General features: G+C 48.0%; 1 protein-coding gene across 1 annotated transcript in view; it reads right to left on the minus strand.

Moving 5' to 3' along the window:
• The window catches only part of ATXN10 (ataxin 10), a 140,143-nt gene that overhangs the window by 6,429 nt on the left and 106,066 nt on the right, over positions 1 to 27,648 (minus strand). The window contains exon 10 of the mRNA XM_061124340.1: positions 17,805 to 17,868. Coding sequence (XP_060980323.1) covers positions 17,805 to 17,868 — 64 coding nt within the window. The remainder of the gene's footprint in view (positions 1 to 17,804; positions 17,869 to 27,648) is intronic.

Here is a 27,648-nt window from a genome sequence, read left to right on the forward strand (position 1 = left end):
ATGTATAATGTGTATATATTTAATATTATATGTATAACATGCACATAACAGATACGTATGCTACAGATAGTATCTATATTTCCTTTAGGTTGCAGAATATTTCAAAAAATTATTTTTAGACAACAAACCCATGTACAGCCAGGGGTTTACACACCTAACAAACTTCCCAAGCACACCACTGAGCAGGGCAGAGAACACACGTCAGCACCTCGGATAAAGCTGGCCTGAGGACAGGACACCCGGGCCACCTCGTGAGGCTTCAAAACCACATCGTCACCTGCCCTGAGACTTCCCTCAACACGAGGATGCTTCGGAGTTAACGTCCACATCTAAGCTAGTATCTTTTAAGACTGATGAAAACTGCAGAATTTCTCGGAGCGCAAAGCAGTAGTTCTGTTTCAAGACTTTTCTGAAATGCTTCATGTTGCTGAAAACCAAAACACCTCAAAATATGGCAGTTCCCGCCAGCCAGAGGGGACGAGGGCGGGAACAGGACACTGAGGGCGACTCCTCTTCCTGCCGAGTGACAACGGTCCTGCGTTTCCCCGGCCACGCAAGTCAGAGAGACAGTGAGCGCCCGGGGGGCCGTGTCCCTGGTGGGCTCACTTCTCTGACCCCAACCCCGTCTGCAGGAGACCCCTAACCAACCTCTGCTCTGCTCTTCAAGTATTTACTCTCTGAGGGAAAAAAAAAACAAGGCATTTCCTAAACTGCTGTCAGGGAAGCCCAGGCCACACCAAGGCTGCTGCTGCTGGAGTAGGAACCTGTGCAAACACACCACAGCGGGCACCTGAGTGGGGCTGGGGTGGGTATGGGCTCCCTTGGATGGTGGGCAGTCTGCCCGTGACACAGAGGACCCAGGAGAGGAGGGTCCTCGTGGAGGAGACAAGGCTGAAAAACACTGCTACTGTCTGCCAACGAGGAGCCACACCCCCACCTGCAGGCTTGAGCTCTGCCTCCAAACGTCGGGACACTCTGCTGCATGGTGACCTGCATCCAAGCTCTGCCTTCATCTCCAACCATCACTTTGCTCAGTTAAACTGTAGGCTCTCCTAACTCAGAAAGTCAGAGTCCTCACTGGGCAGACGGCGCACCGGCCCCTCGCAGAGCGCTGGAAACCAGCGTGTGTTCAGGCCCCACCACGGACCCCCCCGGACCCCCCCCCCCCCCCCCCCCCCCGCCGCCGCCGTGCTGGTCGCTCTTCCTTCTCCGAACTGCAGGTGTGTCCCGGGTCTGATTGCGTTTCCGCATTTTAACCCTAGGGCACATCTCTGCGGCCTAGGTGTGTCAGCACCGTGCCCACGCAGACCACCCGAGGTCTGGAGTCCATCCTGGCAGTGAGTGCACGTCAGTGTCTGTTTGTTCTCTCAATTGGCTACTCACAGCTGACGGTCACTGCTGAACACAGTGAACAAGCCCTGCGAGAAGAGGGGAGTGACAAGTGAATGAGCCCGTCACTCAGTCGTGTCCCACTCTCCGTGACCCCATGGGCTGTGGGATTTCCCAGGCAAGAATATGGAATGGCACAGGTTGCCATATCCTTTGCCGGGGGATCTCCCTGACCCAGGATCAAACACTGGTCTCCTGCATCGCAGGCGGGTTCTTTACCAGTTAAGCCACCAGGGAAGCCCCAAGAGAAGAGCACAGGGGGGGCAAATTATCGCCAGATTTGCAAACTGAAGGTCACAATCACAGTAAAGTAACACACTCGTGTTTCGCAGGTGCTGCCAGAAGGCGCAGAGCCTCAGTCTTCACTGCGGCAGAGCGTCGTCTCAGAAACCCCTCTGCTCTGAGCGCTGCGGCTCCTTTTCAGCCTCCAGCTGCCCAGGGAACTAGAACATCAAAGGAAGTGGCACAGAGGCCGAGGGGAACACTGCTGAATTCTCACAGAAACATCCCAGCACACAAGCGTCCACCAGAGAAACACACCCCGCCTGCATCTGAATGATTCTGAAACAAAGGCTGCATTCACCGTTCTCGGTACGCACGGCTGACTTCCCATCCACGACCGCCTACAGGGGGGGACGCTCACAGCTCGAAGGGTCCTCTCCGCTTGGAAACCAAAGCTGTCCTGCTGTCTCCCCAGGCTCCTTGCGTCACACGAGGCGAGGCACGGCGAACCGCTGTCCTCAGCCTGGCCCCAGCCGTGATGAGCCTTCAGGCCCTCAGGGCCCAGACGGGTCAGGCGCCGGCCTCCGAGGCTCGCTACCATTGCCCCGCCTCGTGGCCTGTCAGTGTGGGGCCAAGTCACGGAAGATGACCCCCCCTTTGTCTGTGGCCACCCCGCGCTCCCCACTCCAAAGCCCTGTGGTGAGTGGGGGCTGGCAGGCAGGTGCCTCATGTCCACGGGCTCTGTGGGAAACGGTCCCCCAGGCCTGAAGCTAATCCTGTCCATGACACACTCCGGGACCATCTCACCACTTCAGAGCGCCGCGTGGAGAGCCCGTCGGTCTGGCATCAGCCCCACAACAGGTCTCAGACTGGGATGGAGCAAGGCCGCGTCTAACCAAACCACACCAGAGGGCCAGGAGGCCAGGCGGCTCCGTGTGTGCTCGGGGGCACTCAGGCCCGTCTGAGACTGACCAGCCTGGACGGGGCGGGGCAGGGACGGCCACCCCAGGGCCCGCGGCCCTCGGTCCCTCCGCCGCCACCGCTCACCCTGACCCTTCTGTGGGACGTGGGCTCGCACGTGCGCACGCTCCCCCCGGGGGAGGAGGCGGTAAATGTTGCGGGCGCCTGGCCTTCGTCCACTAAGAGGGACAGACCCCAGTTCTCCTGCCAGAGCTGAGCAGTACGTGCGATGCTGCCAACGGCACACAGGCAGGCCCCCCACCACACCACCTCAGCCTTCGGGCTCCAGGGAGACCTCCTCCAGGAGAGGCCTTCTGGACGCAGTCAACTGCTCAAGGGAAGCCAGGACCCAGGCTCTGCTCACGTCAGGGGATCCGCTGGCGGCTGTGATGTAACCGGAGGTCACTGGGCTCTTACGGAGAGAAACTTGTGAGGAGCAGCCAAGGAGGCAGGGACCCTCAAGGGCCCGCCGCTAGGGGAGAGGGTATGTCCACAGCACTCTGCTCTCTGGAAGAAAGAACTTGCTGGCCTGAACAAATTTCTAGCTTCAATCAATGTAGGCAAAGCTTTGCAGGGGAATTAAGTGTCTCTCACATAAGCCACTGCTATTTATCTGCATGAAGTCATAACAGTAATAATAAGTGTAACAGAACCAGTGGTGTGATGACCCGCAGGGCCACTCCAGGCACTGACAAAGCCTCCAGCTTCGCCAGCACAGCACTCACGGGAGGGGATACCAGACCTTCTACTGATGAGGAAACAGACCCAGGAGGCAGAGGACCCTGGGGGTCAGGCCTGGTCTGGACACGCGCTCCAGCCCCCGTCCCTCTGCCCTAAGCCCTCCTCAGGGACCAGCCCATAAGCGGGGACCAGCCCATAATGGGGGACCAGCCCATGAGGGGAGACCTGGCGGAGGCCCGGGGCAGTCCCCTCCGGCCAGGCTGACTGCAAGCTTCTGAGCTCTGCCTATACATCAGGGGAAGGAGTGGCAGGTTTTATAAGACTTGAAACAGAGTCCCTTTTTCTCAAAAGATAAAATAAGCCCTCAGATCCTGGTCAGAGTGATTACCTCCACAAAACATCTTTATAAGTAACAGTGAACAGTTTAAAATGAAATTAAAGTTTAGAGTAGAAAGGTGCATGTGTGCTCAGTCACTTCGTCGTTATCTGACTCTTTGGGACCCCGTGGACTGTAGCCCACCAGGCTCTTCTGTCCATGGGGATTCTCCAGGCAAGAATACTGGAGTGCGTTGCCAGGCCCTCCTCTAGGGGATCTTCCCGACCCAGGGATCAAATCTGTGTCTCCTGCATCGTAGGCAGATTCTTTACCAATGAGCCACCTGGGAAGCCCAGAAAAACTAAGTAACTGCATCTAAATTATGGAAGCTTATTGTTTGCCTGGTACTAACAACATCTTTATATGAATAAAGCATAGCCAGGGGTCAAAAACAGTTCTCAAATGCAAAGGCTTACATGAAGAACACAAGCAGTGTGGGGGCTTCTGGAGGGTTCTGGGCTAGACGAGAGCCAGCCGACTCTCAGTGCACTGCACGTGCGGGCTGCCGAGCACCCACACCACCGGTCCTTAGTCCAAACGTCACTAGTCTCTGGACACGATGAACCCCACGGTCACCCAGCCCATGCTGGTGGCCTCTCCTCCCACCACCCACAGCAGCAACCAGTCAGCAGGCAAGAGCAGCCGGCCCACAGGTCTGGACGGGCACAGACCTGTGGAAGTCTCATGCTGTCTGCGTGCACTGCAATCACAACCAGGCGGGCTGAGGGCTGGGCGCACAGATGATTCTCACTAGAGGAGGAGCACTGCGGTGTCCACTTCACAGTCAAGACAACCTCAGCAGGAACTGAGAGCGTGCAGATGACTCCAGCACCAACTGGAAATAAGCACCCGTGACACCTGAGCCAAGCTGGCTGCAGGGGGATACTAACGTCTCAAGCTCTTCCTTGATACAGGTCTTTTTAAAACTTCTAAAGTACTGGCTGTCCCACTTTGTGGGGAACCTCACTCAATTTCAGAAATCTAATACTTCAACATGTTTTCGCTGTCCTCTGTGAACATGCTTCTTGACACTTCCACTGGAATGAGAGCAAGCGATTTAGATACAAACACAGGCTTCCACTGTTAACACATACCCAGCCTCTCAGGATCTAACTGTCATCTGGGTGCTCATCTGACAAACAGGAAGGCTTGGTGCCGGGGATCCAGTAACTAACGGGACACGCAGGTCCCCACCCCTCTGGCATTCTAGACAGGAGGCGGGCATCAGCCTCAGACAGACCTTCAGGCTGACACGGTCAAGCCTGACCACAGAAGGACAAGGACCACCGATGAGGGAGGTGGGAGACGGCTTCTCTGAGGGGGGGACTGAGCTAAGAATTCAGGATAAAGAGAAGCTGGTCACCTGGTGCGCTGGGGAGACAGCAGCAGCGCCGGCCGTGTGGGACCCAAGACGGGAGACATGAGCTAGGCAAGGCTGGGACTGGAGGCAGGATGCTGGTAGAGAGCAGGGGTCGAGGCCAGAGGAGTTTCAGGCTGTAAGAAGGAGTGTGCATTTTATACAATGAGAATCCACTGAAAGAGCTGAAGCAGAAAAATCAGGCAGCTCTCTTTGGGAGCCATGGAGGGTGGCTTGGAGGGAAGACGGCGTGGGGAATGGGGACCAACCAGCATCTGTAACAGCAGGAGTGAGTGTGGCCGAGGAAGGACCTAGGCTCAGACTCCAGCACTGCCAGCCTAAGCTCTAGCACCGGGCGAGGTGGCTCCGCAGGTGGCGCAGCAGTGAGGAACCCGCCTGTCAGAGAAAGCAGATGCAGCTTCCCTCCCTGGGTCAGAAGATCCCCTGGAGGAGGACAGGGCAACCCAGTGCAGCATTCGTGCCTGGAGAGTCCCATGGACAGAGGAGCCTGGGGGGCTAGAAAAAGCCAGATCACTCAGGTCGATGAAATCCCATCTGCTCAGTTATCAACAGCGGTTAGTTCTCCAGCTGCCCCTGCCACCACTCCACCCTAGGAAGGGTCGGTCGCCTGTTCATGGCCTCTCCCAAGTCAGTGTTTCTCAACCAGCATCAGAAGCCACAAGAGGATCTCATTAAACACAACACCATTTCTCAGGTCTTTATTCTCCCTGTGCCAATCTCCAACTAAAGGACGGAGAGTCAGGGCAATCACCACGGAGGGAGGCAATGCAGAGAGGTGGGCACGCGCATGTTTATCTGTAAACTCAGCTTCAGCTAAGTGTCCACGAGGTGAAGGCCTGATGCCGCAGTCCTCCTGAACTTCCGAGAATGTTCAGTAGAGAGAAACAAACACTACTAACTGCTGTAACAGCTACAATATGAAATGACAGGATAAACGAAATAATAAAAAGGGGCCTCATTTGAACCAGGATTCTGGCAGACTTCCCTCAAATAAATAAGGTTTAGCTCTAACCGGGAGAATGGCCAGTGTAGACGGAAGGAGACCCCGGGAGGACAGCCGGCAAGGGAGCCACGGTGCCATAGGAGAGTCAGGAAGGGCTGCCTGACACTGGGTGTGGCAGTGTGGGGACCGTCTAGTGAAAATAAAATTTAAACTTTAAATGGTGTCTGTTAAATCAACCACCCAAAGGAGCAGAACTTTAAGGACAAAAACGAATGGCAATAAATGTTCGCATAAAGTTTTGTTTCTGGTTTGGAATGAACTGTACATGGTGGCACTTAAAACATTAATAGTAACCACTGAGAAGTCAAATTAAGAAAACAGTGACATCTCCAAGCCAGGTGGGTCAAGTGACTGACAGGAACTCGAGCAGCTTCCACTTTCTCACCAACCCAGGAGGAGTGGGAACAAGGGGCATGTGGTCACTTGCAGGCCACACGGTTCACGCTAAGCACCTCACCTCGGGAAGGGACAGACTCCCGATTTCTAAGTGACGTGACAGTAAACCTCAAGCAATCTTGCTTCTCGTGCAAGTAAACAGGCCAGAGCAGGACTGATGCACTCTGACCTCTGAGGAGAGGGCATGGCTGAGTGAGGCAGGCTGAGCAAGACCCGTGGGTGGCCTGGCCCAAGGTCAGAGGGCAGACCACGCACTCTGGCCTCTGTGCGCGCAGGAGACGTGTGCCGCTCACAGACTCCACACGCGAGTGTTTCAGTGTGGTGATGACGGTTTTCATTTCAAGCCGCTGTGATCTTCACGATGTAAGAAAACAAGATGCGCACAACCAAAAGTAGACACAATCTGAAGGAGTATAACTGGAAGCATTTACGTCTCATTTTAAAACAGCTGGACCATCTGCCAACACACCTGAACAAGGAAACAGAGTCCCCTTTTGTGAGCGTCTCATTCATGACAGGACATCCCACGCCTCCAACTTCTGGCTTCCAGTGCTGGGGAACCAGCTGCTAAGATACTGTGAAAGCTGCATCAAACAGTTGCTAGGATACTGTAGAAGCTACATCAAACGGGTAGGGCTCCTGCCCTCTCACTCTGAATGTGTCTGGCCTGCATCTGTGGAGCCTGAGGGACGCGGGGTGCAGCATGGCGGCAGAGCACTCCCCATCCTTAGCCCCACGTCCGCTCGCTGCACACAGGGGCCCAGGGAGGCCTCCGTGCACCCGCCAAATCGTGTCCATGCTTGTTTGCTCTGGACGAGGACAAAGACTTGGTTCGCACACCTTCAACCACACTAGGTGAGGGGTAAGAGCATCAATGAGAGGCTTTAAAAAACCTACATCATGTAACTGGGAAGCCAAGCCCAACGTTTATCTCTTTAAAGCCAAACAGCAGTAAGAGGTTTTCTAGTTTTAATTAATGTCAGCTCAACAAATGAGCAAAAGATCACTGAACGACCACCAGCTGCATGATGCTGGGGACAGAACTTAACACTAGGCATCGCTCCCCTCCGGAGGATGAAGACCTATTTCAGCAGGAAGACGTCCTGCCATGTGAGCGTCAGGATGGGCAGAGGCAGACGGGGTCAGCAGGCATGCAGAGCGCATAGCATGAGCGCCCCCCTGGTGTGGGACCGCTGATGCCTTTATAGGCAACAGCAAGGCCAGCCAGCGCTGCCAGCCTGGAATGCTTGAGGTGTTTCCTCCAACGCCTCCCTCTGGCGGCAGCTTGGCAGGCCCAGATTGCTGGTGAAGAGAGGACTGAATGGAGCGTGTTCCCAAGTTTCCACTAAAATTCCTGCATTCCCCAAGATGTGGCACTGTGGCCCAGAATTTCCAAAATGCATACGAGAACTGCACAGATTCCAGGGAGTCCTGCAGCAGACACCTCTTACCATAGGTCTGACATGTGTATTATTACTTAGAAGACTTCTCTCATATAATAGGTATTTAAGATACTGCAGACAGAAATATGCCCTGGGACACACTGCGCTGACACCCCTGGGGTCTGCGGGGTCCAACGTGGAGTGTGCAGTATGACATAGATCCCGCCCAGGACAGACTTTTCTGGAGGGAAAGGTTACACATCCAGGAGTCTGTGCTACGCTCACGGAGGGGCAAAGGAACACAAGTGATGCACAGAGAGACGAGGCGCTCGGGCTCAGCTAGGGGGTGGCGGGAGAACTCCAGAAGAGCACGCGTGCTCAAGTCTAAGAGGAGGAAGGGCTGGGCTGGCGGAGAGGTACCCATTTTCCAGGGTGGCCACCACCTCAGGGTTTCAGCATCCACCTGGATCACTACTGAGGCCAGAGCGGAGCGGGGGAGGGAACCACGTGCTAGACATGTGACAAGACTGGCGCCAACACAGCTGCACACCCCCGTGTCCCCCCGGGAGTCCACCTGAGAAGCACTGTGAAGGGGGGCAGGAAGCGCCCGCACAGAAGTCTGGACGCGTGAACAAGGAACAGGGCACAGACAGCGCGGGGCTGGCCCCGCGGCCCCACTGCCCAGGAGCTGGCAGAGCCAGCTGTGCTCGGGGAACCAACTCCATGAGCACCACTCTTCCCATCTGGGAAATGACAGTGCTTAACAAAGAGGCCTGTTAAAAAGAGGAGGAAAGAAACCGCCGTGCAAGGTAATGTAGGTTAAAGGGTGTATATATGCAGCACGGGGTTGGGCGCCCAGAAACCATGCAGTGAGTTTTAAGTGTCATTGTGACAAGCAACAGAAGGCATGCCTCCTCGTGAACATCCTGACTGGTTTTCCCACGGGTGCACATCACAGGAGCCCACCCAGATGGCCCCTGCAAGGCCCCTGGGTGCCACTCCCCGCCTGTGCCCACCCTACTACCCATCAACGTAACCGCCATCCTGACTGCTACTGTCACAGACTGATTCTGCCTGTTGTTACACTTTCTGTGCATAGAGTCAGAGTGTGCACTCACTTTGAATCTGGCTTCTTTAGCTCTATGCTGTTAGTGAGACTCACCCATGTGACAAAGGGCAGCTCATTCTTTACTGCTGTACACCGCTCTGTGGAATGAACGTCCACACTCTTCCATGACTGCTGACTATGTCCCTGCTGCCCTGAGGCTGCTGGGCCAAAGAGGTCTTGGGCATCAGCCCCTTGCTCGCCCCTTCCCTCCGCCGAGGCCCTCTGAGCTCCAGCACCTTGCAGTGTGGAGACAGCCCCTGCCAGCAACCTCCCCTCCCAGGAGGCCTCAACCGAGGCCTAGGCCCAGGGGAAAGGCGCCAGCGGGGATGAGGCTGGGGAGGCGCCCGGGCATGTCTGGACCCAGTCCCCGCAGCCTGCCCCTTGGTGGGGCAGTACCCCCCCGGAGGCCAGGAAGGTCTGGGCAAGGCTGGCCAGGGGCAGGGGCCCTGCTGGGTCCTGCCCCTGGCCTGTGGGGCCTCTGAGCACAACCGGCCCTCTCCCGCTGGAAGACCTCCCCGGCTGCCTCCAAAGGCCGCTTTGCAAGCTCTCTCGCCCGCTGTTCCCGCAAGCCGCGCACAATGCTCCCAAGCCCGGGAGAAAAGCGCTTCGGGGTGGTCCTCGCTCCGGGCCCTTGCCCCTTGATCCTGGGGGCCAGCCAGGGGGTCCACACTCCCAGGCCAAGGCAGAACCACATGCACACGTCTGTTCCTGCCCCCTGCACCGGCAGAGAGCTCGGGGGAGCCAGAGTCTGTCAGGCAGCTGCTGGGCTGGCCGCCTGTGTGGGAAGGGGCAGAGCCGACCTAGGGGCACACTGGGCCTCTTGCTCTCCCTGCTGCCCTGAGGCTGCTGGGCCAAAGAGGTCTTGGGCATCCAGCCCCTTGCTTGCCCCTTCCCTCTGCCGAGGCCCTCTGAGCTCCAGCACCTTGCAGTGTGGAGACAGCCCCTGCCGGGCTATTACAAATACCGTGACTAGGAACACTCCTGCACATGTCTTATGAGAGACACATGTACGTGCTTCTCCCGGGGGTGCATCTAGGGGTGCAACTGCTGGCTCACAGGGCGGGCGAACGCCCAGAGTTAGCAGACACTGCCTAAGTTTTCCAAAGGGATTTTTCCAATTGACACCTCCCAAATCAATTCATCACAGTTCAGGCTGCCCCACACCTTTGCCATCCATTGGTCCTGTCATCTCATCAGCCCTTCTGGTGGGTTCCTAACTGTGGGTTAAACATGCACTCCCTGATGAGGATGCTAAGCTCTTTCTGTACCATTACTGGCCATCCAGGTTTCCTCTTTTGTGAGATGCCATGGGTCTTTTGTTCATTCTCAGAACCTGAATTATCTTTTGCTGTTTCACATCAGTCCTTAAATTAGTATGGGGATAAGTCCTTTGTCAGATACATGTTTACAATGCAAACACTTTTTCAAAGTTAGTGTTTTCCCAGTTAAAATTTTGATGTCTTGTTTAAGAAACCTTTGCCTATTCCAAGACAGGAACCATACTTTCTTATGATTCCTTCTAGAAGCTCTTGTGTTTTACCTTCCACATGAAGGTTTATGAGTTATCTTCAATTAGTGTGGGTGAATGGGGTGACATATGGGTGGCAGGTTTTTCTTCCCCGTAATGGATATTAAATTGGTCTAGCATCATTTATGGAAAAAGACCACCCTTTACTCTTCAACTACAGGGGGTCTTTGTTGTGTATGTGAGAGTACGTTTCGGGACTCTCTTTTCTGTTTTATGATATTATTACTATTATTTAAGTTCTACCACTGACCCACAATGTGCTCATAGATGAAAATTTACCTTTCTCCTAGGCAGTAACAGCTGTAATAGGATATCTGTATGACAACATCTGTTTGTTGAGAAACTATAGGCTGGGCAGTTTGCACACAGCATATTTTACTTTCACCATAACCCTCTGGGGGTCAGTCCCATTTTAGATAAATAAGCTAAAACTCATAATACAGGTGAAGTGACGTGTTCAGAGGTTGATAAGTGGCAGAACCTGTGTCTGCGTAGGCCCAGAGCTGATGCTCATGCCACCTATCCATCCCTCCTTGACATGAGATGGGTGGGGAAACTCTGTTTGGTTATTCTTCCTATAAAGTTAACATTTCTGGGCACAAGTAACACTAACAACTGAGGCTTTTCAATAAAAAAAGAAAAAAAGAAAGAGAAAAGAAGGAAGGAAAAGAGAGAAAAGAACAGAAAGAACCCCAACCCAGTCTGCTCATCCTATCCTTGTTCCCTCCTCCTCCAATAAAAACTATATATATATATATATATATACACACACACACACACATATATATATAAAACCCACATCAAGGACAACTGATCAAAACACAGATCAAAAAAAGGATCAAAGAAAAACATTTCAAATAAAGTTCAGCTGTTTCTATTTGGAAACAACAACAACAAAAAATCCCACTTGCCACAATAAACTGACAAATAAGAAACTGACTCTGCGGTGGCGGGGCTGGAACCTTCCAATGGCACATCTGCTACTGTGTCATTATTGCGGGTCCCCAAGGGAGCGGCGGACGGACAGCTGGGCTGTGTCCTGATGCAGCACAGCCGCCGAGGGCCGTCCTTCGGGGCGAGCAACCCTTTGGGAGGTTGTCTTTTCCCTGGAACTAGAAATCCCAGTCCATCACTAGAAGACACCTCCAAAAAACGGGGCAGACAGGCTTCCAGCCCCGTTCCTAGCCTGAGGGCGCTGACAGTCCAGTTTGCTTGGATATGCCACCTAGAAATTCCTAATCCCCAAGGGTGGCGGAGAAAGAGGAAGTCTTCCAGGGGGTCAGAACCGCTGACTTCCCACAGGGAACAAGGATGCCTAACCTAGGGTAACACGAGCCCTCACCCCCAACCCAAGGACGATGCGTGAGCACAGAACACAGCCCGCCGATCCAAAGCAATCAGAGAATGGAGCTGTTTTTATTAACTGATGTTTATGCTCAGCTCTGATTCCTAGTCTGCTGCTGCTGCTAAGTTGCTTCAGTCGTGTCCGACTCTGTGTGACCCCACAGACGGCACCCACCAGGCTCCCCTGTCCCTGGGATTCTCCAGGCAGGGTCTAGGCATATGCAATATATATTGCTTTCTTTAACACAAAATACTGAAATTAAAGTTCAATGAAAACTTGACTGGTGTGAGTTATTAGAAGGGGCTGAATCACCAAACAAAGCTGAAATAATACTGCTGCCAAACCAAGCTTATTCAATTCACAAAAGAATCATCAAATCCATGGGAGAAATTTCTCCTCTGCTTAGAACCATCCTCCCGACCTGTCAAATAAACACACACATACTTCATCAAGCTGCTGCTTTTTCATTCATTTGTTCACCACCTTACTCAGTCATGTACCCATCTAAAAATATTTATTGGACATTTAGTATGTGCCTGTCAGTGGCATATTACACTGAGATAAAAAACAGAAAAAAAAATGGTCCATGCCCTTACGGACCTTCATCTAGAGGGTAATTAAGATGCAAATACACAAATAATTACACACTGAGACAAGCTGAAGGAACAGAGGAGGTCCCAGGAGGGGCTGACGAGGCTCCGGGAAGGCTTCCCTGAGGAAGGGAAGAGGAGGCTGAGCCAGGGGAGAGAGTTCAGCCAAGGGAGGACGATAACGACTTCCTTGAGGTGAGAAATCACAGATTCAACGAACAAAAAAGGAGGCATGTCTGGGGAATGCTAAAGGAGGAAACCAGTCTGGATCTAAATGAAGAGGCAGGTGGGGCCAGAACACACAGGACCTGTCAAGACATGCTGGAACCTATGGACATATTCTAAGTATGGTGGACAGGCTTGGAGGTTCTGTAAATAGGGCCAAGTTTATGAGAGATGGAAAAGAAAAGACCCTGATACTGGGAAAGATTGAAGGCCGGAGGAGAAGGGGACAACAGATGAGGTGGTTGGATGGCATCACTGACTCAATGGACATGAGTTTGAGCAAGCTCCGGGAGATGATAAAAGACAGGGAAGCCTGGCATGCTGCAGTCCATGGCGTCGCAAACAGTCGGACACGACTGAGCGACTGAACTGAACTTATGAGAGATGGAGGCGGGCAGGCAGAGTCCAAAGGCATTACCACCTGAACCCACCATCACTCGCACGACAGCCTGAACCATCTCCACCGCACCCCCCATCCCAGTCTGTGGGAAAACTGTCTTCCAAGAAACCAGTCCCTGGTGCCAAGAAGGCTGGGGACCGCTACGCTGAAACACTGAGATCCCACAGCTACCCCAAATGCTGGAATCAGGCACACATTTTCTAACAAGCCAAAGAGTCCCTCACCCATGAACCCATTTTAAAGGAAATTCTAAAAGAAAGACTTCAGGCAGAAGGAAAATGACCCCAGGTAGACAGACAAAGCTGTAAGAAGGGGTGAAAGGCAGGACAGGAGTAAGTATGTGAAGGCATCTGAGTGAAAACTGATTTTATGGAACTATAATAATAACATTTTATAGGGTTGTAAAAATAGATTGAAAATATATAACAGTAGCATATAAGGTAGGAGACGCTAAGCAGTCCTGTATTATCTGGAAAAGGGGTAAAGATCTGAAAAACATTATATTTTCCTTAGTCAAGGATGCAGGTTATAATTTCCCAGGGAACTATGAACAGAATAGAAAAAAATATTAAAAAATTTAAACTAGAAAAAGACAAATGCTTAATTATATAAAACAATTCAAAAGAAGCAAGAGAAAAATAAAATAGAAAGTAAATCAGAGTGGCTTAAATATAAACAGATAAGCAATTACATTAAATATGAATGGGCTAAATACAATAGCTAAAAGGCAAAGAAACTAGACTAAGAAAAAGTCAACTATGCTCTTTACAACAAACATTTCCGATATAAAAAGACTGAAAATAAAAGGACAGTAATGGTTTTACCATGTAAATATCAACCAAAAGTGAGGTAAAAAGCATTCATGTCAGGCAAAAAGCATTTTTAGAGATACAGAAGGTCACTTTACAATGACAATGGGGACATTTTTCAAGACCTGATAAATATTTTAATAATACTGTCTCAAAATATATAAAGAAAAATGCTATATAACTAAGAGGAGAAATTTAGAGAAATCTATAGTCACAGGCTGATTTTTAAAACATCTCTGTAACTGGTAAACCAAAATAGACAAAAGCATCACTAAAAATGTAAAAAATTTACAAAATTGACCTAAAAATACTGTACTCCACTACTAGAAAACAGATGTGACTTTTCAAGCACACATAGAACAGTTGCAGAAACTGACCATATAGTGGGTCATAAAGCAAGTCTCAATACATTATTTAGGACAAAGAACATCAAGCACGTGCTCTGATCATAAAATACTTATGTCAGAAATGAATGCCCCCCAAATAATTCTTATTTGTTCAGAATTTAAGAAATGCATTTCTGAATAATGCATGGGTCAAAAAACCCCACAATAATCTTAAATAAATGGCAAATATACCATCATCATGGGTTAGAAGACTCAGTATTGTTTAGATGTCAATTCTCATTAAACTGATTCTCACCAATGCAATTTGAATGAGTAGAGATTTTAAATTATTTTCTTTGTGACAGTTTTATGCGTGTACATGTGTGTGCACATAAACACACAAGCACGAATGTGCAGACTCTGTCTAGCTGCTTTTAAAACTTTTATGGGCAAATACAAATGACCAAACATAGCCATAACACTCTAAAAAAGAAGAAACAAGTTGGAAGGACTCAATCAACTTAATCAAGGACTCAATCAATCGACCTACAGTATGTTACAACTGTAGAAAGTGATAGTACTTAAGACTATAGTACTACAGACAGACACAGAGATCAATGGAAAAGAAAGGAGAGCGCACATCCACATTTATGATACACACGGCGCTACAGTAGCCAATGTGTGTTCTTTTCAATAACTGGGCTGGGATAATTCTGTGCTCTGACGGAAAAATACAGAAACAGACCTTTACTCACATGCACAAAAATCAATTCCAACTGAATTACAGACCTAATATATAAAAGATAAAAATACAAAGTATTCACAAGATAATGTAGATTATCATTATGACCTAAGTGTATGAAAATATTTAACAGGATACACACCCAAATAAACTAATCATAAAGAAACAGTGGTAAACTTGACTGAAAGTTAAGAAATTCTGTTAATAAAACTATAAAGAGAATGACAAGTAATAGAATAGGGGAAAGGAAATATTAGCAACATATGTAGCTGACAAAGGACTTCTACCGAGAATATATAAAAATCTATTGCAAACAAATTATAAAAAGACAACCCAATGAAAAAATGGGCAAAAGGTTTTGATCAAGCACATTTTACACACACGCACACACACTCCAAATGGCAAACATTTTAGAAGATGTTCAACCTAATCAGAAATGCAGACGACAGAGCAAATGGGATCTTAAGTACAGTGGAAGCACGAGGAAAGGAGGAGAGGGGGTGGTAACAAAAGCTAAATCCTAGTGTCAGGACAAAGTAAACGACTAACCTCAAGATCTGACAGATCAAGGAACGGCAGCAAAGCACATTACTTAGCTAATAGCAACAGCTAAGAGAGTCAACAGCAACGTGCTGCACGGTGGGCCAGAGATTCCCCTCTCCCACTGACACCTTTGGCATTAAAAAAGCCAACAGATTTAGTATTTTGATGAGTAAAAACATATAGGAGAGAAAAAAACATAAGAAAGGAGGGTGGGAAAGGGAAGGAGAGGTAAGGAGGCAAGGTGAGGGTAATGAAATAATACTTGGGGAAACTTCCCTGCCAGCAGGAGCAGAGAAGAGCGTGGAGAAGCGTTGGGTAGATTCACTCTGTGATCTGTATACGGCCCTGTCTGCTCTGAATACTAGGAAAGCCAGGTTTTAACTTATGGCTCACATCTAAAAATTGAATCCCTAAAAAATCTGAATTCCTAGGCTATAACGCTTTTTCATTTCTGACTATCACTCTCCCTTAGGTCTCATAATTTTGGTATGTATCTTGTATCTTAAGTGTATCTTACATGTCTTTAAAATCTAGTAGGCCTTTATAAAACAAAAGTCCCAACAGTTACTAAACATACATAATACTAAACATCTAACATTTCACCTTTTCTTGACAATTTAGAGAAGATTCCTGAATCTTGCAATGCTTCATTAATAACCATTTAAAACACCAGTTATCCACACAGACTGTCCGTATAAAGTTTTCAGTGTATAATTCCGAGTCATTTCTCCACTACATTCGCATCTTACTGTGCTCTCTCTGCATGTGTTCTGACCCTCCCAGTGACTCATGGGAGGCAGTTCAGAAAAGTGGCTGAGAAATCAGGCACAGGCCAAGCTTAACCTCTGAGTCTGACCTTTAGGACAAGTCACTAAGGTCCTTATTTTCTCAACTACAGATGGGGAAGATGATGGTAATAGGACCTGCTTCACAGTGTTGTCAAGACTAAATAAGGTAACGTATGTAAACACATAGTAAGGACTCAATAAATGTTTCCTGAAAGGAATGAATGAATGAATGAATGAATATTTGGCAAGGAGACGCCAACATAAAAGACTTAGTAAGCATGAACCACATGCAGCATATCTGCAGAGCTGTCATGGGCTGTGTGCAACAGCCTTTTAATTTTTCAGTCTTTGCTAAAGGCCAGATATTAGTAATAAAAAACCGTTCTTCACTAGAAGGCCAATTCATGGAATATAAAAGTGAAACTGTGTGAATTTTTTGTTTGCAATAATAAATCATCTTTTTCATCCAGAAACCCAACACCTGCAGTTACACCTGAATGTCCTTTTACTGCTTTCCTGTGAAAGCTTTCTTTTCTCCTTTCCCTTTTTGGGGCTAAAAAATTTCAAACCTGTCTAAGGAGCACAGCCTGTAGTGCCTGATCATAATGCAAGGCAGTGAACCGACTGTTTTACCTTGAAGAAAACTCTTCAGAGGCTGTTTACTTGTCTTCCTCTGACTGAGCTTACAAGCTATCATGCTCTTTAAAATACGAAATTTTCTTCCATTGCTAATCAGACAAACGACAGTATCTTTAGCACAAATAATAAGCATTTCTCAATCTACTTACTTGCAACACATGATTTTCATCAGCTCCTTTTCTCTTCCTGACAGAAACCAATAGTGATGATTTTAAACAAATTTCTCCTCCTCCTTGGCCTCCCACAGGGTCACAATCTCAAAATCCTGGCGATGGCCTTATTAACCCTCCCCCCTCCCCGCCAGCAATAAGCACAAGGCCGTGCAACAGCCAGGCAAGGGACTGGAAGGTCTTCAAGTGAAGCAGATTCTCTCTCAAACCTACACAGGCTCTTCATCACTGTACTAGATCCATTTCCCACAGGGAAGATCTAGGTGGAGAGGTGGGGAGTGGGCAAGTTCCTTGCACAACACCCTCCAGAAGGGTGTTCAGGCCAAGGAGGGGCAAGAGCCAGAGCCTCCGACATCAGTAACTGAGGGCCACAGGACAGCACTCAACAAAAACCAGAATCTCGGGCCCCTGGGATGCTTCTCCCCACTTCTGAGCTCTCAGAGGTCTCCAAGCTAGAATGGCTCTTCCAAAGGACTGGATGTCGAACCTCTACAGCAGAGACGTACACTTCTCCAGTCACTCCGGGAACACGTGGTTTGGAAAGGTGACGTCAGGGACATGCAGTGAACACAGGGCCCAGAGACAAGCTTTCAGCTGGAGCTCAGGCACTCTGGAGAACACCCCTCCCCGAGAACCTGAGCTCACTGCGCTGCGCAGGCTGCAGGACCGCGACGCGGCCCCCGCTCTGACCAAGCGGCTCAGTTCTCAGGGACGGAGCCAGTGAGAAAGCCAGCCGACTCCCTTGTGAGGGGCGCCAGGCGGAGGCCCCGGGCATGAACTCACTGGGGGGCACGTCAAGGATACAGGGGTTGCTGTCGTCGAGGCCACAGCTGTCGAGGATCAGGGGGATGCCATCCAGCTCATTCACCTACAAAGAAAAGAGAAGGCAAATTCACACACTCGGCCAGCCTGGGGGTGTGGGGGCTACAGGAGGTCCACGGCTCCTTTTCTATGTCCTGACTCATTCCTGTAATAATACGGTTAGTGCAATTACCCGAAACGCCTCTATCAGTCCAGAAATGTTTAAAAAGAGACATGCAAACAAAAAATGACACTCTTTCTTTTCATCCTTCCTCTGAAAAGTTGGGCAACTAGGCAGACATATTTTAAAAAATACAATTGAATACAACATTGCAAACCAACTACATTTTAATATACTTCAAAAAAAATATAAAGTGGATCTCTTCCCAATATTATTCACCAGCGTAAACTTCAAATGAATCTCAGTTTACTAGTAAGTAAATTCTTTCTCTAAGTCAGAAGCAGTTTCTATGGTTCCAAATCCAGAAGCAACAGAGACAAATTTTTAAAATTTAACTACATTTTTTAAAAAAGGCAAGTGAAGGCTGTAATAATTATTTGAAAGATACCACAGGAAAAGGGTTAATATTTTAATATGTACAGATTTTTCAGAAGTTGAGAAAAGACCAAGACTCCAACAGAAAACTGGATGAAATACATGAACATAAATGGCACAGACGAAAGAAATGTGAGTGGACTGCAGAGATATCAAAGTCTGCTCAACTTTGCTTCTAATTATGATTCAGGCAAATTACGACATCATCCCTCAGCTGCCACAGCGGAAAAGGCGCCTCTGACGACATGAACAGCTGGGGAGGCGACAGGAACTGGCTCCCTTGGACACTGCCTGAGTGAACGCTTAGTGGCACGACCCCAACGGAAGGGGAAATAAAATCACATGCTAAAAACTGACATTTCAAAGCAGACTGTAAGGGTGAATTAAAGCGTTCTTGGAAATCATGGTTATACTAGAGCCATGCCTGAACTCGGGGTATGCATTCCTAGGTAACTATTTCTCATTCGTACCGCTCCGTTATGAAATGATAAGAGATAACTTTTTATAGAAATTCATTAGATGCTTATAACATAAGCGACCTATTCTAGACAGAGGACGGTAGTGACACTGTGACACACACATGACGACACACTGGAGAGTGAACGCAGGCGACGGTCACTGAGAGAAGGACCCACGGGCCTGACACCTCCAGGAGACACTGATGCGGGGTGTCATCACCACGCTTACGCTTACAGGCTCCCGCCCCTGCTGAGCGAGGAGCTCGCGTCAGGGGCGGGGAAACAATTAGGAAACGAACACGTTTTATTCTGTTCACACACCATAAAACAGGGAAGTTGTTTGTTTCTTTAGCTAACGTGTTGGGAACTGATTCTAGACCCATGCTGAGTCACAAGTTGTAGTAACAGTTCCTACCAGGGAGCCAAGCTCAGTCAACGCTTCACGACAAAACACATCTCGACAAGACGGCAAGTCTGGCTTAAACAAGCGAACACTTAGCCTCTGGAAATCAAGTGCAGACAGCAGGGCGGCTCGTTGACTGCTAACTGTTCTCTCCCACCATGGCCAACACTAATCTCAGAGAATGCACTGCAAACTGGGCAGGCCCAACTCAAGTAGTATCTAAGCTTCTTTAGGGAACAATGTATTAGGTTGACAAAAAAAAAAAAACAGAGGCTCCATTATTGTCTGCTCTCACACTGAATGGAAAATAGCAAAGTGAAAACAACCTGAAGAAAGACAAGAGCACAATGCCAATGCAGGACTGAATCTCCTATTTAAACGCCCAGTGAATCAATGTAACCGACACTTGATCAAAGTGCGTTTGTGGCACTGGGCTGCAGGATAGATGCACATATGCACAGGTGAGCAGAGGCCTCCTGCCGAAGCCCGCACACGGCCAACGTGGGTGTGCCAACGCTCAGACAGGGCTTTGATCAACAGATGAAGCAGAGGTGACCGCCAACCCAGAAGGCTCAAAGCCTGAGGCGGAAGGAGGCAGACACTGGGTTCACCATCACTGGACCATCTGTATGAGATGTGGGTGTACCTGCCCACGGGGGAGACTAGCTGCCATCCCCAGGACTCAGAGCTTGGGGGTTACTTCTGGAGGCAGACAGACCTACGGGAGAATTCCAGCTCAGCCCTCCAGCCATGTAACCTGTGGAGGGTTCTGAACTTCAGTCTAGAGTTTCTTGGGTGTAACAAGAGGGTTGGAGTAAGCATTACATGAATAAACAAACAGTACAGCACCCAGCAAGGACAAAGGAGACAGCAGCTGCCTGTAATGTCATCTTCACTTGGTTCTGATTCCAGAGGATTCCTTTAGCACCCACACTCGAAGAGGGCTGGGCACAGTCATCCCTCAACAAGCACAGGCAGTTGTTCAGCAAGGCCTGAAAATATAAAGATCTGTCTCCACAATCACAGTACATTTGGTAGGTTGCTCTGAGTTAGTACCACACTTTTCTTGACTGCCTCACAAATCGGGTACACCTCTGGTTACTAATTTCCATCCACCGCCTCTCCTGGTTTTTGCCTCACACAATCAAGTCTACGTCTCACAAAAGTACAGTGCTGTTCATCTAGCTCTGTGCTGCATTCATTTCCACGGTGCCCTGTGCGACTTCTTGACTGGGCATTTCACGACTGAGCTCTGCCCTGTTCCCACTGCCAGAGGAGCAGCCAGAGGTGTTACTCAGGAAGCAACAAGAAAGCACAGCACCTGCCCTTTGCAGACAATCTTTCTCCAGGACTCAGAGCAGAAGTCCAGGCGAGTGGTTCACAGCCTTGACTCCACGTCAGAATCACTTGGGGGAGGTCAGAAACAACCAGTGCCGTGGCCCCAAGCCCAGGACACGGCGAGCAGACTCGCTGGGGGCAGAGCCTGGTCATCAGTGTCCTGAACCAACCCTTCGGGTGACCCTGACAACTAGTGAGTCGTGGACTCCTGCTCCCCGCCAAGGCCAAGAGCACCCACCAAGGCAGACAAAGTCCGAGATCTGCGGTGAGCCCTCAAAGAAACTCCTAAAACACAACACCCTGTCCTTCACCCCTTCACCCCAGTGCTGTTTTCTTTACTTCAGAAGCAGACTTGGCGGAGACGCGCCTTACACACAGCAGCCCGTGACTGCACCTGTGTAACCACTGACCACAGGGTGGGGGGTCCTTCCTTCACCCAGGAGTCCCTGAGCAACCACTGCTTTAGTAACCACTCTCTGCTCCTGTCTCGGCAGGCTGATCTGGTCTGTTCCATGCTAGCGTAGGAATAAGACTATATGAAGAGACGTCTTTCTCAATGTTTTTAAGATTTGTCCATGTTGTTACATGTATCAGTTTATTTTTGTTTCTGATTATGAATATACCATTTATTTATGTGCTCAAGTCTTTGTATTACTCATGTATCAGTTTAATTTTATTTTTGATTAAGAACATACCATTTATTTATCCATTCACATGTTAATGTATTCAAGTGTTTATATTACTGAGTTTCTTTCACCTTGTTCTAGAATTTGCAAACCTTACAGATCTCTCTCTCCTTTCAGTCCTGTCAGTTTTTGCTTAATGTACTTGCCAAAGTTCTCTTAGCAATATGCTGCTGCTGCTAAGTTGCTTCAGTCATGTCCGACTCTGTGCGACCCCATGGACGGCAGCCCACCAGGCTCCCCCATCCCTGGGATTCTCCAGGCAAGAATACTGGTTGCCATTTCCTTCTCCAATACATGAAAGTGAAAAGTGAAAGTGAAGTCGCTCAGTTGTGTCCAACACTTAGCGACCCCTTGGACTGCAGCCTACCAGGCTCCTCCGTCCATGGGAGTTTCCAGGCAAGAGCACTGGAGTGGGTTGCCACTGCCTTCTCCATCTTAGCAATATATGTACATGCTTTTATGTTTTCTTCTTGGTGAGTTGATCCTTTAATCATTATGAAATATTCCTCTGTACATCTCAAGTCTATTGTGTCTGATGTTAATATAGCCACTCCACCTTTTTAAAAAGCGTTTGCTTGGTATGCCATTTTCATTCTTTCATTTTAAACCTATCTTCATCTTTACATTCAAAATGTATTTCTTGTAGCTATCATATAATTGAGTCTCGCTTTTAAAAAAAATTCAATCTAACACTCTCTCTCTTAATTTTAATATAAGCCATTTACTTTTAATGTACTTATCAACAGAGCTGTGTCTGAGGGTATCATTCTGACATTTGTTTTCTTTTTATCCTAAATGTTACTTTATTCCCCTTTTCCTCTTATCCTGACTTCCTTTAGGCTGAGTGCTTTTAAATATTCCATCTTTTCCCCTCTACTACTAGCTTATTAACTAACTCTCTTTCCTTTTTTTAAAGTGGTTTTTCTAGGTTTAGAATATGGATCTTAACTTGTAATAGTCTGTTTACATATAATATTACACTATTTCACATACAGTGTAAGAATCTTACAACTATATACTCCACTTGACATTTGGGCAATAGCTCTCATACATTTTATTTGTACATACATTATAAAACCCCAAATACATTACTATTAAGATTGCTTCAAAGACCCAATTGTATTTTAAAAAATTAAAAAGTGAAGATAAAAGTATTTTATTCTTGCCCACATGGTAACCATCTTCCTTCACCTGGTACAACATCCATCAACATTTTTCATGGCACAGTTCTACCGACAATAAATCTGCTCAACTCTTGTCTGTCTGGAAATGTCTCTATTTTGCCCCCATTTTTGAAGGATATTTTGGCTGGATACATGATTCTAGTTTTCTTTCGTAGTTTTAAAACGTTGTTCTTTAGATTCCTGTTTCGCGTTATCTCTGGAGAGAAGTCTGCTGTCACTCTTTATCTCTGTCTCCCCTGGACTGACAGGCGACAGTCCATGCGCCAGAGACTGAGGGCACACAAAGGATGAGCCAAAGCCAAAAGCTGGTTCACGGCGAGCATCAACAGAGTGCAACAGTCCCAGAGAGACTGACGAGGGAGAAAGAGAGATATCTATTTAAAAAGAGCAGAATGAAAAGACAGAATGAGATATAGAAAACATAAATGATTAAATATTATGAATTTAATGAAAAAACTGAAAACTGAGATGAAACAGATACTTTGAGAAAAACTGACATAAATAAAAAGCTTGAAAAGGTCAATACTTTAAACAGTTACATTTAAATAAAGATATGAAAATGACCAAGACTCACGGACAGAAATAAAGACCCAAACAGCTACCCAAGTAAGTACCATGAAGTTTCTAAAGCACAGATAAATCTATTATGTATATCTGTTGCTGGTATTTGGTCGCTAAGTTTGTGTACAGCTCTTTTGCAAGCCCATCGATTGTAGCCCACCAGGCTCCTCTGTCCATGGGATTTCCCAGGCAAGAATACTGAAATGGATTGCCAATTCCTTCTTCAGGGAATCTTCTCAACCCAGGGATCAAACCTACATCTACTGCTTTGACAGGCAGGTTCTTTACCACTGAGCCACCAGGGAAGCCCATTATATACATAAGTTATTCAAAAACAGTGAAAAAGGAGGGAAAGTTCCTCAATTCATTTTATGAAGCTACCATGGCCTAATTCTAAAAGCAGGATTAAGACAGACCAAAGGAAAATAAACTTACTTATGAACATGTACCCCTTCCCAAGACAACTCTCGCAAATTCCTGGAAAAATAATAGGTTAATTAAACATACCCTAAAAATTCATCACCATCTTAATATAGATAAGAAAATGTACAAGGCAATTATCCTCATTAACGTACCAATAATTATTTCACTATCACAGAAAAAGCATCAGGTAATACTTAGCACCTATTTATTGTTTTTTTAATTCTCAGAAAACTACTTTAACTTGAAAATGGCTTCTGCCAGAACCCTACAGTAAATATCATACGTAATAAAATTTAGATAGACCCCAAGACCAGAAAAAACACAAGGCTATTGTCTTCTTACTGTGCTGGAGAAACAGAAACTCAAGGAAATTCTGCAATTTTAAAAGGTCTTTTCTTGGACCATTCTGCCGCTAGGAAACAAACAGCAGTTAAGAGTGGTGTGAAAGGTGGTTTAACCTCACCACCGGAACAGAGGCAGTGGATGAAGGAAAATAAGGCAAACAGGAGGTCTGGAGTCGGGAGAGTGACCGGGGTGGGGGTGGGGAGGGCCAGGGAGAGGAAAAGACGCCCACTCGCGAAGACAGCCCCTTGGTGACCTCAGGCAGTGCCGGCTGCAGGGGGCGCGCTCTGGCTCGTGGTAACTATCAGGAGACTGGGAGCCCACATGTCTCCTGACTGTGGTGTACGGGGGCCAGTGCACAATAAGCCTGTGTCCTGTTCACCTCTTTTTTTGAAGGCATATCAGAGATTTATTATTGGGGTTCATGAAACCTCCAGATGCCCACCCAAGCTACTGTTGTTAAAAGACTCCTGACCCCCTGTAGGCATTAAAAGCGCCTCCAGCTGGGATTAAAAAGGATAAGAAATTGGGAGGGTGCATTCTGAACTTTAATTTCTTTGAATTTTAAGTCACATGGGCAGAGAATTTGACTTTAATGTTTTGGACTTTAATTTAAAATGAAATGTAATCTTTGGATTTTAACATCTCCCTGGGAATTTGATAATGAGATAGAATTAATATTCAAATAGAGAGTATCTCTTGTGGGCATTTTATGATTACAATGAATTTAGGCCTTACACTGGAGTACCATAATATGGAATAAATTTTCTGCCTTGAGGTCAAAGTGATTTGGAGTTAATTTGATTCATGTATTGGTCTGACCCACTTAAGAATCTTTGGGCGGGGGGGGGGGCAAAAATCTCTCCTCCCTACCAGTTGCCCAGGAGAAAGAAGGTGTGTGGCTGGGTAGGCAGGAGTGGCCTTAAAAAGGTGGTGACCAAGGGTCCCCCCAAGTAAAGGACACACCTCTGCCCAACACACCAGCAGAGCAACAACAAGACTCTTCTCTGTGATGCTGTGGCGAAAGCTGAACTAACTAACATGAACAGTCCTTGACTTCTCTGGGCCTGCGACTGGCTCCTTCTCAGGGTCGTGACAATTGGATTAGTGAGTCTGACTGTATGAAGTTCATGGTATATAGCAGCTACTCATTTGATGGTCTGATTCTTTTATTAGACTCTGGGATTTACAACTGAATGAAGTATGTTTCGTTCGTTCTTGATATTCCCTGCCTTGCTCTTCGATATCAACAGCTACCTGCTGAAAAAATGCATGTGTGTGAAGGAGGAAAACAGCTCTTATGACCAATCCCATCACATATCTGTAGGTAACAAGTCATCAGGATTCCTGGGCTCATGACACTTGGCCTAGAGACAGACAGACAGAATCAGACAGAGAGACAGAGAGAGAGAAAGAGCATGAGAGGGGGAGAGTGCATGAGCAAGAAAGAAATGAACAAATGAAAAAACACATTTACAGATTATGATAATTCCTATAAGGAAACAAGCAGGATGATCAACCAGAGGGACAGTGGAGGCAGGACGTCAGAAAGGGTAGTTAGGTAAGACTTTTCTAGAAGACGATGATATCTGAACTGTAAAAATGGGGCAGGGACGGGAAGCGCAAAGACTCACAGGTGAAAAAAATTGAGCATAACTGACTTATGGAAAGGAAGTCAGTGTGGCTGTGTGCAGGGAGACGATAAAAACGGCAGATGAGGCTGGAGGGTGGGGCTTGTGGAGTGGTGGCTCCTCATGGGTCCCTGGAGCAGGAGTATAAACATCGCCTGGGCACCTGCTCTTTAGAAACGCAAACCATCGGGCCCCAGCCCAGACCTACTCAACAGGGAAGTCTGGGGCTCCGGGCCCCGCAGACAGCGTTTCTGTTTCACAACTGATCTACAGGACTGGTAGTTCCAGCTGTCCAGTATCACTCTACATTACAAAAAGACCACCATGCTAAGTCCAGTTACTGTCTGCCACTCTACAGAGCTGTTAGAGCATTACTGACTGCTTTCTCCACGCTGTACATTTTGTTCCCGCGCCTCATGTATTTTAAACTGCGAGTCTGTACCCCTCGGCTTTCATCACCTACTTCATTCATTGCCTACCTCCCTCCCCTCTGGCAGCCACCTTTGGATTTTGCTGCTGTGATTGTCTCTGCTTTATTACTGTTGTTCACTCGCTCTGTTTTCATGCTCCGCACCTGAGTGGAATCTGCAGCATCTGTCTCTCTCTGACGTCGCACTCAGCAGAGCGCCGTCTAGGTCCGCCCACGCTGTGACGACGGCGAGGCGCCGTTCTGCACGGCTGAGTGACATTCCTGCGTATGTGCACGTGCGCACATGTGTGTGCCAGGGTCGCTGGTACAGAGCAGTGCCATCCTCCTGGGGAGCCCAGGGACAGGTCTGGGCTTGAAAGGTACTCTGGGGTCATCTACACATAGAGGGTCTCTGAGGCCTGGGAACTGGAGGTCATGGGTGGGGGGCGGGGGCGGGGTTGGATGCAGACAGTTAAGAGCAAATGTAAGCACTCACTCCAGTGGGTTAGTTTGTAAGCAATATGAACCTTTTTTCCCTGGAAAGAGATAATCAATAACTCACACACAGTGAGTAAGACTTCCTTAAAACTTAAAGTTATCATCATCAGATTATTTATCCACTAGGAATTTTTCAGGGTAACTTAAGGAGCTCATCTCCAAACTAAATTATACTGTGAACTGTAACATATGCAAATTTTTGACCTTGTTCTGTTAAAACTACATAGGAATAACACAGATATACATACATACATAGTTCATGGAAATATTTTCATTCCAACCTACTCATTATGTCCCAGTTCAAGCCACAAGAAGAGCAAAGACGAATCTGATGAGAAGTTCAACTTCAAAAAGACTGAGGGACGAGGTTCCTGTGAAGTGAGTCTGTCGAACGCCCCAGGTAAGAAGCTGTCAGTCCTGGGAGTGGAGGCTGGGAAGAGGGAGGGAAAGAACCAGCGGAGGGCTCAGGGGGCCCATGGCAGGGATGCAGCGAGGCCAGGAAGGCACCCAGACACGTTTAGAGGCTACGGTCCACAGGCTAACCCCACCCCCACCCGATACTGTGTGGCAGAACACTCTAGAAAAGAAGAGCACACGAAAAGTAAGCCATCTAACAGCTATTTTATATATACACCAGAAGAGAGTTCAGAGACAAAATGACACTGCAGTTCCACAGTGAAGCTCAATGGGGTACAGAGTAGAGCTCTGAAAGTGTTTACAGAAAAACAAAGAAGCTTTTCAAGAACAGTAATACTGAGACTATTAAAATGTCCAGAAGTACAAAGAACAATGTGATCAATACAAATATTTTCTAAGTTCAGCCACCAAATTCAAGGAAGATTAACAACTAACTTTTCTTCGGCAAACATCTGCATCTGAATTTGGTGCAATTTTCTCATGAATTCTCCACTCAGCAGATAAAACCTTTGTTTAAATAATGAATGAAATTAGCTGGTTTTAAAGAAGCTTACTATATTCTGCTTACAAGACTGAAAAAAGAGTCATTGTCTTTAAGTGAGAAGGAAGTGCCTCACACATGGTAGGAACTCTAGTGAATGAGCGCTAAGTCACAGAGAGCATCTGCTTCCACACTGACCACTTACGAAGCAACCAGAACCTTAGGGCAGGATGTCAGAAAGGTATTTTCAGCTGATCTGGAACAGAACACATCACCGAGCGTCTGGTCCAGGAGAATGGGGGTCAGAGGTGCCAAGCAGATCCCTCCCACAGGATGGAGCCTCGGCCTCGCAGGGCACGGCTCCGACCCCCAGCCCCCAGGACGTGATGGCAGCGAGCAGGAGCAGGACCGAGCGCCGCCGTGTGAGCCTGGGCGTATCACCTTGACCTCACGTGGAAGA

The sequence above is a fragment of the Dama dama genome, chromosome 22 (genome assembly GCF_033118175.1).
Source record: "Dama dama isolate Ldn47 chromosome 22, ASM3311817v1, whole genome shotgun sequence".
In the NCBI taxonomy this organism is placed as follows: Eukaryota; Metazoa; Chordata; class Mammalia; order Artiodactyla; family Cervidae; genus Dama; species Dama dama.